General features: G+C 39.1%; 1 protein-coding gene across 2 annotated transcripts in view; it reads right to left on the reverse strand.

Annotated features, from left to right (window-relative positions):
• Window positions 1–15,544, reverse strand: part of grip2b (glutamate receptor interacting protein 2b) — a 243,520-nt gene that overhangs the window by 118,941 nt on the left and 109,035 nt on the right. Inside the window, exon 1 of one of the 2 annotated variants that reach the window (XM_084745938.1) lies at window positions 4,276–4,348. The exons of the other annotated variant lie outside the window; for it this stretch is intronic. Coding sequence (XP_084602064.1) covers window positions 4,276–4,321 — 46 coding nt within the window. The 5' untranslated portion in view covers window positions 4,322–4,348. Of the gene's footprint in view, window positions 1–4,275; window positions 4,349–15,544 lie in introns of those variants that run through there. 2 annotated transcript variants of the gene reach the window in all.

Raw genomic sequence — 15,544 nt, forward strand, 5'->3', positions numbered from 1 at the left:
TCTTCAGTTTTTATAATCCCTTTCCCAGTTGGTACTTTTCAGCTTTATAGTTTATTCTTTTTTCGTTAAATTTTTAATGAGGTAGAAAACTGTAAGATACCAAACTGGGAACCACAAAATGCAAAGTTAGTTGATGCAAATGATGCTTTCTGGTGTTCAGTTTTAAAAACATTCAAATTTTGTGCTGATTTTCTAAAAAAAAAAAACAAAAAAAAAAACATTTTGGCACTTAAGCTAAAAGCACGCTTTATCATTTTCTCATGAATTGTGAGAGGACTCTAACAATAAACTTTTAATAAACTTTGAAACTCTTAATTGTTTTCTGAGTTAACTGAGTAAACTGAACAACACATTACATTTCATGGCATCTTTCGAAAATACTGGTTATCAGACTGTAATATTTCTTTATAAATGTGCATTAAAGGGATAGTTCAGATTATTTGAAGTGCGGCTGTATGAGGTACTCATTCAGTGTATTACCTACAGTAGGTGCTGGTTGACAATGTACTGTTGTGGACAGAGTCAACAGCAAAATTAGCCACCTAAATAAAAAATAAATCTATATCAGTGAAAGTGAATATTTAGAATATCTTCACTGCCTTACCTTGCTGTCAGACAGCCTTTTCTGATGGGACACCACTGTTATAGAAGTTAAATATCATTCGCTCCAAAACCAACCAAACTAAATTGTCATAATCAGTAATTTTACCTTGCAGAACATGGGAGTTGCTTATCTTGATCTGTTAGTTTGTTTGTGTTATTGTGTAACTTTGGTAAATCTGAGCTTACTTTTTAAAACACAGAAGCCACACAATAACACAAACTAACTGACTGATCGAGGCAGTGGTAGACCAGCAACTCCTGTGTTTGTGAGGTAAAATGACTAATTTCGTAAATGGAGTTTGGTTGGTTTGGTGAGGGCAATATTTGGCTTATTTAATGGCAGTTTCCTGTAGAAAAACGCTGCCTGATGGCAAGAAAATTAAGTAAAAACATTCTAAATATCACTTACACTTTAACTGATGTTGATTTGTTTTGGTGGGACTTTTTTTTAAGTGGGTATGTTCTGCTGACCCAGCTTGTTAAACCACAACTCCTGCTGCTTTTCAAAACTAGGGGCTTGTCGAACTTCATCGACTATATATACAACCCCACATCAAATAATCCAGACTATTCCTTTAAAACAATAGATGTAAATGTGACTGTCTGTTAGAACAAACTTAAAATAAATACTAATAACATAACCCGGGACAGGGCACGTCTGTGTGTTCAGATCTCTTGTGTGTCTCAGGAGATGAATTTTAACTCTTCGTGCCGTCATGGTTCTGTGACTCCAAACTCTGACCTTTTCACGATAATGTCACTGATTTTTAGTGAAGCTTGTTCTCCTCTGTCAATCTAGCATCTCCTAAATGTCACAAGAGTCCTCATTATCACACACATTTCATAGGTGCGGCGCGCTCCGAAATCCTTATCTGCGGTGCAGTGATGAAGTTAGATTCAGTCATTGTGGAAGTCACGGTTTTTGCAGCAGACTGAGCGACATGCCGTGGTAAAATCTCAGATTTGTTCTTCTCGGCTGTCACAAGTTGCTCTGATACTTTCTGGTCGGTGAGAGACATCAGGCTTTAAAAATAGGCCTGCGCTCATCGGGTGGAGCTGTGACACTTTCAGAAACATCTCCACAGTGTTAACACCAGATAGTTGCGGTAAATACGACAGTGATTTATCTGCTACACCGTGTGGCAATAAAGTCAACTCTAAGTGGCACTTCCTCTGGGTATTCAGATTGTTGTTATTATGATAGTAATCCCAGGACGGGCTGCAGTGCGCCCTGACAGGCCGATAGGCGGCGTTTTGTCCCCATTTGCCTCCCTCTCCACTGCGTCTCCAGGCTTCACTTCAAAGCAATAGATCCCCGAATTCATAAATAAATCAGCAGAAGAGGAAGAGGGAAAAACTGCACATCTCTCTCCTACAAACACAGGCAGAGGCGACTGGAGGAGCGCCACATGCACACGGAAAAGTCAGCAGTAGAAATCATAGGATTATAAAAACACTATGAGCCAAATATAAATACAGGGAAGTATATAGAAACACAATAAAACCTCCTGTAAAGCCACTTTAATGAATATTTTAGCACTAATAGTGACATGTCTCTTTTAAAAAATAAAGTGACTATAGAAATATTATAGATATGTTCAATACCACATATCTCTAAAGGAAGAAGAAGTTATTATAGGAGTATCATGAAGATATAGAGATACTCAACACCATGTCTCTTGAGGGATATTAAAGACACACTAACATGAAGTAACCTCCAACTAAAAACATCATATATCAGATACTAACCATAGTAAAACATCAAATGTACCATGTTACATATAGAGATATTATAACACATGATTAGGTCACTATTCAGTGCCTTTGGGGACAAAAATATGAGTGTTACTAGAACAAACAATCAATTTAATTAATTCCATCATGTCACTGAAATTTGCAATTAATCACAGAGATCAGCCAAAATGCTAAGAACATGGATAAAATGAGCATTTGGGAAATAAATGTACTAATGTCTATATTATTCAACACATGAGTAGCATGCAGACACTTCAAGTCCTCATATAAATATTATAGAACTCATTGATTTGCATGATAAAAACAGGCAGGGCAAGACAAATAATTTAGTTGCCATATCAGTATTTGCAAAGATAAGCCACAAAAACATGACCAGCAATCGCATTTAATACAGCAAAACTCTGAACTCAGTGAGTACCACGTAAACATGAAGTCCTCATAGGAATATTTCATGACTTATCGATCTGGCAAATAAAAGTATGCAAAGCAAGACTCAATCCAATCAGTATCCTCAGAGATGAGTCATAAAACCATGAAAACATGCACATAAATTGCATTAAAGAACAAAGTTTAATAAAATCACTGTGAACTCTATATGATAAGGTCCTGATAGAATGGAACTCAATTATATAATAGAATAAAAGCACGTAATGCGAGACAAACTAGTCAATCAGCTCACTATATCTGTATTTATAAAGATAAGCAAACATGCAAACATTAAGTCTTTATAGAACTAATTGGTATGTGGGCTTATAGCATTTATGACAAGACAGACAATTCAAGTAGAACAGTACTTTCAAAGATAAGCCATAAAACCCTGAAAACATGGCCAGGAATGACATTGAACAGGGCACAATCTACTAAAAGACTACTGTGAACTCATTCAGTATCACGCAAATATTAAGTCCTTAAAGAAATATTATAGAACTGATCAATTTGTCAGCATAATAAAAGCACCTCAAGCTAGAAAATCAACTCAACTACTATATCACTACAAGATAAACCATAAAAGTCTGCGAACACGGACAGCAATTTCATTAAAAATTTGTGAAATCACTGTAAATTCATTCAATACCACACAAACATCAAGTCTTTATAGAACTAATTGATATGATGACATTAAGCAAGACAAACAACTCCACCTCTATTTCAGTGTTAAAAAATTTAAGACATAAAACAAGAGCAAAAGCAATAAAGAAAGCCTGCAGTAACACCACTGCACACAACATCAACAGCACACAAAATTAAGTCCTTATATAAATATTATAAAAGTGATTTCTCAGCATAATAAAAGCACGCAAAGCTATAAGATAAGCAATAAAAAATCTAGAAAAACAACATTAAAGAGTACAAAATGCACGAAAAATCGACGTGAACCCATTGAATATCACGCAAACATTAAGACCTTATATAAGCATTATAGAACTCGTAGTATTTTATAAGTTATTAAACACGTAAGACGGACTACTTTGTGTGTATTTGGAGGAGGAGGAGGAGGGATACTACAACAGTTTTTTTGGAGGTTGTGACATTAACACAACCGCTTAACCCACAGCGGTAAAAGATCGCCCTTCCAGATATAAGAGCACAGCTTTATCTTATATGTCTCCTCTCTGATGACTGACATCCGGCGTTTTACATCACTATAAAGTGAGATTTACACGTCTGATGGGAGAAATAGTCAACTGGCTGCAGCGCGCAACAACAACAACAACAACAACAACAAAAAAGCATGAAGTAGAAAAGAGATCAGTCAATCAGAAGATGATCGATGGCAGCAGCAGCAGCAGACGTGCGGAGGGAAAGTAGCCCGGAGCGCTTCGGGAGCTTCAAGTTGCAGCAATAAGCGCAAAACAGTGAACTAACGACCGCGATGATGAAGAGAAAGACATAATTTTGTCCTTTTTTTTTTTTTACCTTTCAGCAGCAGCCTTTTCTTCAATATCGCCTGAAGAAAAAGCATTTTCCCCCACACCGGTTCCAGCCTGGATGGAGAAGAAGTGTCTCCTCATGGAAGAGCGGAGGAGGAAGAGGAGGAGGAGGGAGGAAGAACTTCTGTCTGTCTGCACTCCCCCCCCCCCCCCCCCTCTCTCTCTCTCTCTCTCTCTCTCTCTCCTCCTCCTCCTCCTTTCTCTCTCCGTTTACTCTCTCAGGGTGACCCCCCTCCCCGTTGACACCAGCTGAACTGTAGGCTGCGTGTGTGTGTGTGTGTGTGTGTGTGTGTGTGTGTGTGTGTGTGTGTGTGTGTGTGTGTTTGTTTTAACACTCCTCAGAGATAAACTGGAATAAGAAAGAAGCGTCCCCCTCTTACAAATAAGGGTTTCAAAAGGGTTCTTACTGAAAAGATGAAGTTCTACCCAGAATCATTTGCTTATGAATTACACTTTATTGAAGGGTTTGTTGTGTTCTTTTAAGAACCTCTTTCATTCAAAGAACCCCTTTTAGATGAAAATGTTCTTCAAGGATTCTTGTAACCCTTGAAGATCTCTTTCTTTTTTGTAACATAGTATATAAGGGTTCTCAGTAGAACCCACTGGGTGTGTTCTAGATAAAACCCTTGGAATATAAAAATGTTCTCAGAAAAAACCCTGGATGGGTTCTAGATTAAGCACTTTGGATATAAAAAGGTTCTTGGTAGAACCTCATGGGTTGGTTCTAGATAAAACCTTTGGAATATAAAAAGTTCTCCTTAGAACCCCTTCACTTTGCTCTAGATATAACCCTATCAAAAGGTTGCAGGTAGAACCCCTTAGCAGGCTCTAGATAAAATCTTTGGAATTTAAAAGGTTATCCTGATTGGGTTCTAGATAAAACCCTTGGAATGTAAAAAAAGGTTCTCTGTAGAACCCCTGAGTGCGTTCCAGATAAAACTCTTACAATACAGAAAGGTTCTTGGTAGAACCCTCTTTGTGAGCTCTTAACACAACCTTTGAAATACTAAAAGGTTCTTGGTAGAAGTCTCTGGGTGGGTTCTAGAATAAACACTTGGAATATAAAAAGTTCTCCTTAGAACCCCCTCAGTGTGTTCTAGATAAAACCCCTCAAATATAAAAAGGCTCTCAGTAGAACCCCCTGTCTGTGGTCTTGATAAAATCCATGGAACATAAAAAGATTCTCAGTAGAACTGCTTGGATGGATTCTGGATTAAACCTTGGAATATATAAAAAGGTTCTCTGCAGAACCCTCAGTGTTTTGTAAACAAAACCTTTGAAATATAGGAAGGTTGTTGGCACTCTCAGAATGTAGAGAGGTTCTGGATAGATCTGGGTGGAACTATTACATCATAGAACAGTTCTCTGTTGAATCTCTCATAGGGGTTCTAAGTGGAACTTAACGCAGATGGATCAAGTATAAACACTTTATGTTGGGTTCTAGGTAGAACTCTCCAAAAGGGTTCCAAGTGGAACCTTTATAAAAGGTTGTAAAAGGAAGCAAGGTTCTCCTATGGAGACAAAATCTAAGAACACTTCTTGGTTCCAGTCAGGATTTTTATTTCTAAGAGTGTATAATCGACTTTAATCAGGTCTGTTCTCAGTCTGGTGCTTCCAGTCTGGTTCTGTTCTGACAGAGCTGATATCCGTGTTCTCACATGTTCTCCTCCTCATTTTCTTTATGCACTAATTTAATTACAGCATTCTCCCTCTCTGCTCCTCTCCCTCTCTCCTGATTATGCAAAAAAATTGTAGCTCAAAGCCTTCGGGACTTTTGATGCCCTAGTTTTTTTTCTTCAGAGTCTGTGTCTAGTGGGCTTGTATGTGTATGTGTATGTGTAGCAGGTTGGTGTGTGTGTGTGTGTGTGTGTGTGTGTGTGTGTGTGTGTGTGTGAGGCCAAGTGTAGCCAAAAGATGAAAGCTTCAAACGCTGAAACCCACCAGATCATGACTTATTTCTTGGCTGCCCTGTTGGTTGGTGATCATAAGGTGACCGATGTCGCTTGAAGTGACATGAAACCAAGAAACACGCCGTCCCTCAACACACGCGTTTGTCTCATTCATCCGCCATACATACAAAATGATATCTGTCCATAGTATTTCAGGGTGGGGATTGGAGTCAGGGCATTCACTGAAGAACATCCTGTATGGGCCGACCCGTTTTCATCCCAGCTCATCGAATACCGCTGCTAGTTTGTCACCGCGCCTCGGCGTCTCATACTGATGCACAAGGTACCCTTTAACGGCTGCATGAGACGCTGCCAGAAAGCCTTTTTAATATGTGGTTAATGTTGTGAAACTATCGCAGTGTGGGTAGGTTTAGGCACAAAAAATTAGTTGGTTAGGTGAAGGAAAATATCCTGTTTTGGGTTAAAAATCACATGAATGAAGCAAGTGGCAAGACGAAAGTCACATGATGCATGTACTTATAAACTTTTAATAATGTCACATCAGACACAAACTGTCCTACCCATCCACCCCACGTCCTTCATTTGGCTATAGGCTATACATGAAAAGATTTCCCTCCACAACATAAAGTCATTAGCAGTGTGAAAAACTTCAGTAGAGGTCCAATTTTGATTTGGGTTCAAACAAAATGATGAGTAAGAGGTGCAGACTCGCAGCTTTAATCTAAAAGTGTTTACATCCACATGAGGGGAGCCATATATAAAACCGCAAAGTCTCTAATACCTCAAGGGTCACAAGGGCTGCAAGCTCTACATCGTTCTGCCTTTATGGATGTGAGCATGCTTAAACATGAAACCAAGAAGCACTCTCACTTCAATATTCAACAGTAAAATTCATCCAATCCATCCATCATACCCAGTGATTCCTGTTTGGAGTCACTCAGGGTGGAGCTGGGGGTCGGGGCTGAGGTGTAGAAACAGAGAAACATCCTGCATAGATGGAGGGTTGCTGGGGATATAACCAAAGCCAAAGCTGTGTGCTCTTGCAGCTTTACAACTCCAAAAAATTGCACCAAGTGCACCTTTAACCGCCACCACATTGTGCACAAGCTGTTTAGCTGGAAATGAAAAAAAAAATCACTCTCCAGTGGAAAGTCCTCTGCAGAGTGAAAGACTTCCATAGAGGTATACAGAGCAGCACAGTTTTTTTTTTTTTTTTTTTTTCCATGTAGTGCAGCTGGAGATGAGAGAGAGAGAGAGAGAGAGGATGTCATGCAACAAAGGGACACGGGTTCACATGCTCTGCCAACCAGACTTGGGGAGTAATGGATTACATGTAACGAGATTACGGGATACAAAAAAGCCACTGTATTCAATTGCAGTTACAAAAAATGACTAGATGACAGATTATAATTACATTTAGTAAACTGGGGTTACTAAATCAGTTCACAATCACAGCCACTAGTGAGAATATTCAATGATCAAATATGATCACTAGAAATTATTAAATTTTATCTTGTTGTTCCAACTACCAAAAATAAACATTAAAATATTTTATTTCTCCTTTTGAAGACACACAAAACCACAGTAGTGTGTAGGTAAATAGCGCTACATGCCAGAGCAAAAGCATGCATTTTTGATTTTGGGGTGAACTGTCCCTTTAATATATGCAAAAGCTACATATTCACACAACGTGGCATTCAATTCCATATTTTCTTTCTGCTATGCAACAGTGATAATAAAGCCGCATTGCTTCCAGATACAAATCCTTTGCAGGTTAATTTATATGCAGACAAATATGATTCAGACTACTGTGACTGTCAAACAAACGCAGGAAATGTAGGAGATTGCCAACCCTCCTGACTCTGCATAGAAAGGTACCAGCTGAGTTTGAAATAAACTACTTTGGCATCCAGCACATGTTAGCAGTTTGCACAAATCTTGAATATGAAAGCTAGATAAAGACAGATAAGACCCAGAGGGCTTATTAATACTGAACTTCAGCACCATGGACAGCGACCTCTCCCTCAGTCTGTCGGTCTGCGCTCGAAATCCCTCATTCATGTTTTTTTTTTCACCGGCTTAATGCTACTTAAGGTCACAGGGGGGCTGAAACATATATGGCCAAACATGCACCGGGCACTGGCAGGAGGCCAGGCTACACCCTGGACCATCGCATGGCTAACCAGACAGGCTAAACCCTGATGCACAGACTCAAAAACTCCTGCTGAGTCCACAGGAGCTTAGGACTGTGTGACTGCAAAATCAGCAAGCACTTAAAGGCTCTGGTGTGAACTTTGGGGGACTTCGACATTGATATTTTACAGAGTCTGCAACCCTGGACACTTTTTAGAGGTAAATGTCCATAATGCAGGAGAACATGTAATAATATCTGCAATTTAAAAAAAACCCACCAAAACTTAAGTCCTAAATATCTTTAAATATGTAACTTAGTTGGAATATTCAGATAATTATGTATCATAAAAGTGAAAATCCAGATCTGTTATATGGTCAGCAAAACTGTTTGGTTTATTCCAAAATTTAACTTAAGAGATTGAGTTTGACTTAGAACTCAAAACTTTAGTGAGGATAGTTGAAATTATTAGTTTTTTCCAACTTTCTTTTTGTACTGAAATATTGCTCTCTGCAAAGCCACCAGACGCATTTGGCCAATACAGTAATTTTCCTGGCAGAACACAAGAGTTTCTCATTTACCACCACCTCAATGGGTTACTTAGTTTGAGTTACTGTGTGTGTGTTCTGTGAGGTAAAATTACCATTTACGTCTGGTGGCTTAGGAAAAAGACATTTCCCACTGGATAAGGCACAGATTGGTTGTGAGAAAAAAACTTCTCTCTAGATCTGGGTACTATAATGATCAAATGCAGGTATTGTTTGACTGGAGAAGTTTCGATACCGCTTGGGACTTGGTTATTTCAATCAATGCCTTAATGGTATTGAGTACCGACACCCAGCCCTGGTGTAATAGGAACCCTGCTTGTCACCAATGAGTCTGGTCAAAATCCAACCATAGACAAACTCTTAACTCTTTGTCGGGTTGCTGCAGCAGAGGAACAACACACGTCTATGTATCCTCAGACTTGCTCACTGATTGGTGCAATAGTGAACAGACTTTTTCATCCTCCAAGCCATCAAACAGTGGAAGGATGCAGCTGCATCAGGCAGCTTCCCTACATGTGGAATTATTAAGCAGGACACTGCTGTAAACAAACAGATCTTTTCTGTCAACATCACCTGAGTAACATAAAGGTTAGAAAAAAACTATGTATAGTCACCAGGTTTCCGTCTTTCACATGCAGAGACTGCTGCGCTCGGCTGCAAGAACTGTCACAGACAGAAGTTTCACAAGTTTCTGTCTCGGGAAAGAAATCTTTTAATGTCTTCATGTGTCAGCAGTGAAATATCTGAGGTGAGGAGAACGCAAAATGCAAAAGCTACCACAGAATGTTTTGATTAGATATCCAACATTGCACAGCAGTGACACACTGAATAAAAGATGGATTGTGCAGAGTATATAAAAAAAAGTAAGATGTGTTAAAGGTGTCTTCTGCAGGCATCGGTTTTAACAGTGTGGAGTTTCTACATTTCACAGATACTAAACAATGTGCCTGAGGTAATAAATTCTATTTTCACCAACGTTATGTGTAGCATTTAATGTTAACATTCATTGTGATCACTGGTTCTAAATTATAGATGGAAATTAAATCAAGGATGTGTATACCCTACGGGTTGGTGAAGCTGTGAAAAGCAATAAATGGAAATGGGACAGGGAAGAATTCGATCTTCATACCACAAAAGCAGAGAGAATAGAAACAGGAAGTAGCTTGGCGTTTAAATAGTCCAGAGGACGGTCAGGTCGTGGAGGCCAGCGACCCGGTTCAACTCTCACCTCATAAGAATGAATTTTCCAGCTCATTTGACTAAAGTTTTGATTCTGAAACTCTCTCAGGAGTTTTACTTGCCAGAATCGAACAGTTATCCAACATCATGTGTCTAAAATGCTGAGTCAGATCTGTGCACTTTTCACACAGTCGTTTCCCAGTGAAGGAATGAAGTTCATATCATTTCTCACCACCACAAAAAATCTGTTTCAGATTTTTTACTCATTCCTCTAAACCCTGCGAGACCCTGTTATATTGTACTCTGCTGGCAGTTCTATTCATCACTCTCCTGCCACGACACATTTTCCTCCAACCGAGTCTCTGATTCCAGTCACTGAAATACCAGAGAGCAGTGAATAAAGCAGCTGATTTCATTGATTAGTTCTGTAAAAGGGAACCTCTTAGAGGAACATTTAGGAGCAAATGCCCTTTGGTGTAACTTGGAAGCTGTGGACAGTTTTATTAGGTAGATTGACACCACATTTGGGTGTTAAAGTGAGAATACTAGTAGGACTATAAAAAGTGTTGAAACTGGTTATACTTTTAACGTGTATGTGGTATTGGCTTCTGGGGGCTAAGAACAAAAACAGATTGTCCAGAATCATAAGCGTGGCCAGTAAAATTATTGAAAAAGAGCAGAAACAACTGGAATGTGTATATAAATTGCAGGTGAAGCAAAAAGCCCAACAAATTGTGTCTGACCCTGTGCAGCCCCTTTTTAAAGAATTCATAAAAAATGCCCTCAGGTAGACGTTTCAGATCCACTGTAGTGACCAAGAATATTCATAAAAAATCTTTCATACCAAATGCAATAACCTTGCTAAACTTGTTAACATTTGTGGGCAATGAAGATTATTATTATTAAATTGTAACTTAACTTTTCACGACCATCGTCTTTCAAATGTTTTAACTGTGGAAGAATTTCATATGACCTGACTTGGCTTGATTCTCACCACAGTGACTTGTGACTTGCTTGAGACTTGGAGTCCTACCTGTTGATACATGTGTGTGACTGGTGTTATATTGTGGCCAATGTGTACATTAATACGGCCCCCTCAGACTGCAAGCTTTATGGTAAAGCCTGTTATCATCTGTAGCAGAGCAATATGGCATGTCGCTGAGGTTTGTGTCTGCATCCGACAGACGACAGTAGCCTACATCAGTTACTTAATTACTGAAGCAAGGGCAATAAAAGTGATTTTCAATAAACATCACCTTAGTGGTCTTCACTTAATTTGTGCAATCACAGACAAAAACATAAACTGGCACCTATGAGTGCGAGGGGGGTGTTCAGGATGGGTTATGAGGTGCTGACCTCATAAGTCATCCTGACAGCCAGCTTCCTTCTCAAGGAAGAGAAACTCCAGCCTCAATCAATATGTGTGAAAACATCAGTAAATATTGCAAGTAATAATAATAGTAATGAATTCAGAAACAACAAAAGAGTGAGAATACACAAGCAAAATTGCAAAAATGGCAAGCAGGAGTTGGACCTGGGATATCAGTGGCCACCTCTCCCAAGAAAACCTTTTTTGTTTTGTTTTTTCTAACTTTTTGAAAAAAAAAATCATCATTCCTCATTGGTGCTCCTCTACGCTTGCAAACACACTCACCTACACACCACATGCACTTGGATTCCTACACAGCAGACCGCCTTGCACCATCTCTAGTATACACAACCCACATCATACGAACTGCAGTACCATGGTCACATCAGTCTCAGATCATATTTAGCCTAATCTGTTTGCTGAGCCGAAGACAGATTACCACCCTGCTGGACAATAAAGATCCATTCTGTTCTATTCTATGCTATTCTACTCAGAGAGAGGCCTGATCATGTATGAATACTGAAATAAAACTTTGACTAAAGTTCAATAGGATAGTTTTTTCTTAATTACAAGAACAATGAGCCTCATGCAGAAACATTTTCATACTCTTGTCTTATGTTTGTTGTACTTTTTTTTATATGAAGGGCTCGTATGAACATGCCACATCAAACGCTTGTAACTTTAGAAAATTGTGTAAATGATCTACCTGTGCATATTTGAGTGCACGTGTCAGGAAGTGTTCATTCATGAAAATGGCATCAAAGAGAAAAAAAGAAGAACTTTACGAGTTTGGAGTTTGACGTCCTGCTTTCAGAGATACATAAAGGAAAATCTGTCATTTTAACAGCATCAGCAGTGGAATTAAAAGACCTGCTAAAGCAAAGAAATGGGAAATGTGAGTGCTGTTAATGCCGTGTTACCTGAGGGTTGGACTGTCACTGAAATAAAGAAGAAATGTCTTGATATGAAAATCACTTCAGAGAAAAAGAACAACTCGTCACAGCCACAGCAAGGGACGATCATTCACAGCAGCGAGAGGAGAGGGTTAAGGGTAAGTTTTCATCACAGAGACAGAGGACAGAATGAGTAAGGACGTTCACCTGGACAGAGGCTTCATAAGCCTGCATGTGCAGATATACGACCAATACACCTGACAGCAGGTAATAATAGATCATTGAATGAATGATGAGAGGATTTATGTGTAAATTTACAATCATATTGTCATTTGAAATGTAATCAAACAGGATAATGTCATCACTTGACCAAACTGTGGATCTTGGGCCTTGTGATTATAGGCGGTCATAACATAGAACAGAGATCATTATTCTGTCCCCATTTAAGGATGGGCTCCGGCGTCTGATATTTCCTTTCTTTTTACTAGTCTTAATAGAACCATTATATTTTTCAGAGTTAGTGTTTATTGCAGGGATATTGCATTAGGTTACATTGAACTGTACAGTACAGATGTTCTTGTTGTGTCTACCAACTCTACTAGTGTGAGCATGTCTTTGACTGACAGACAAAATGTGAAAATAGAAAAATTCATCACTTATTCATCCTGTATGATGCAATCAGTTAGTCAACAGGCTGCCCCAAGCTCACGTTGTTGTTTTCAATCCCGCTTTACAATTTCCTGCACTCTTTTCAATTGATGCCGATGGATTTCAAATGAAGACTTTTAACTCACAGCCGGTCGCAGAGGCGTTGTCGCCAAGAGAAGCATCGAAAAAGTTTTCGCCATCCGAGGGTAGAGCGTCTTTTCATCTTTTCCTGTGTCAACAGTGAACCATCTGAAGTGAGCGGTCCTCCGAGAGAAAGGATGTGGAAGTCTGCTGGCTCTGAGTCCTGCTGTGATATTTTTCGTCTCTCATCTGTTAGAGGAGAGCGTGACCTCAAACTGCACACTTAAAATTGGTAGTTTGAGGTTCTCTCTCTCCCTCTTGCTGAGACACTGTTGAACATAAGGTCTACAGTACTTCTCACATTGGTCTGCACATGGCCCACAAAACACCAATGACTGAAAAAGAAAAAGAAAATCATCCTATTTAGAATTTCAGCAAAGAATCTGAAATTGTATTCATTATGGTTTAGAAGGTGTAGCTGCCAACTCAAAACCGGTATGTGACATTCAGGGTTTCCTTTTTTGTAGTACTTTGCAGTTAAGGAAATGTTTAAAGACCCAGAGAAAGTCAGGAATATTCCACCTGACAAGGCATTGAAAGCAACAGAGTAAAGAAAAGATAGTAAAGGTACTATGGTTCTTTCTAGCGTCTTGGGGTTCCAAGAGGAGCTCCTACGATACGTTCATATCAGTCCTGTCAGTGCTCTTCAAACCCTTACAAAGGGCTTCAACGAGAAACCCTCTGGAGTTCCCATATAGTGTTCAGGGGCCACAGTTCATGTTCCAAAATGATTATTAACTCTGAGGATATAGTACAGACCTGATCATCCACAATATGCTACCAAAAACCCTAAACCCCTGACCCTTGGACACATGGACTCCACAAGACCTCTGAATGTCTCTGAATCTTTGTTGAATCAAAAAATGCAATGCTGCTGGTACCCAACTTTTCATTCAAGATATTTTCTGTGTATAAATCACAGAAAAGGCAAAGAAATTGTAAGAATTTTCATCTATTTCAGTCGGACACAGTCATATTGAAAGCATAGAAATTGCTGAGTTGCTCAGCAACTATCATGGTCTCTGGTGACTTTGTAGACTGTCTGGGTTGAACTAAATTGTCCAATAAAAAAAAAAAAAAAAGAAAAATTGCACAGAAATGACAAAGATAACAAATAGCAGCTAAAGCAATCACCACAGCCACCAAAACTGAACATATTATATGATTATATTATTAAATTAGCTAATTTTCCATAGGCTATGATTATTTTCTGTGACAGTTCTAGGGAGGAAATTTGTCTTAAATGTTTTATGATTTTATAAATTGCATTTAATTGTTCCTTGTTCTTATTAATTCAAGATTAATCTAAAATGTATGGTTATTACCCTAAAGAAAAATTTTGCCATGAATATATGCAATTATTACAGGTTACTACAGAATAAAGGCATCGGTTTCTTTACTGGTTGTTTATCACAAGAGGTTATACAGTTTTAATCCAAAAGCGTTAAAATCAAACTGGTTTAAGCTTGTACAAAGCCAAAAAGCAATCAGAAAACAAGGATTTAATTTCCATTTATTGTCATCAAGTAACTTCCAACAAAAAGCTTGATGACTGTGTTGTTGACTGGTCACACGCGAAACGAACAAAGCCTTCGCTTTTGAATCCATTACCTGCCTAATTTGCCTAATCTGCACAGTTATTAACTAAAGCTTCAGTCAGCATCCGGTTAACTGGCTCGAACTGGTCCAGGAGAATCTTCATTTTATCTCCAGCGTTCATCCCCCTTATCCCCGGACAGCCGAAGCAAACACACGTCTCCTGCTTCGGCTCATTACGATCAGCCTTCATCAGCAGCATTTGGGCTGGCATGGAGCATACATAACAGGCAAGCTAAACTGTTGTGCTGGGAGAGCATTCATGTCAAAGTCATTCTCGTTCTCATCACATGCTGTCATCTTCATGCTCATCATCATGACAGTCCTCAACAAATACGGTGAATAAAAGAAAACACGGATCCAGTCACCAGCATCTCACGACTTACAGCATTATTTTCACCATCAATGTAATTAGCACTGTCACTGTCACAGTAATTAAAAGCCATAGTCCTCATCTTTCCCTCTCTACGATGCTGACATTGCTTCTACTTCTGCTTATTGACCCATTCTTTGAGATTTGACTCAAATTCAGTTCGATACGGCTGACGCATCAGTTGTGAGATGAAGGTTTAAAAAAAGCACCCCTCATGTTTATTTCATGTAGTCAAACATGCTTGTCTTTCCCCGAGGTATTTCACACCGGACCGGTGTGAATGAGCCATATGTAAATGCAAAGGTTTGCTTAGAGTGCAAAGACAGACAGAGCATGCCCAGTTGACTGGAAGACAAACTGCACGGTGAGTTGGTCCAACACTGTTTCATCCATCATTCCTGCTTCTAAATGTGCTACATATAGAAAACATACAACTTCCTTCATTAGCATTGAACAGAAGCACTGGA

The sequence above is a fragment of the Lutjanus erythropterus genome, chromosome 2 (genome assembly GCF_056507025.1).
Source record: "Lutjanus erythropterus isolate fLutEry1 chromosome 2, fLutEry1.hap2, whole genome shotgun sequence".
In the NCBI taxonomy this organism is placed as follows: Eukaryota; Metazoa; Chordata; class Actinopteri; order Lutjaniformes; family Lutjanidae; genus Lutjanus; species Lutjanus erythropterus.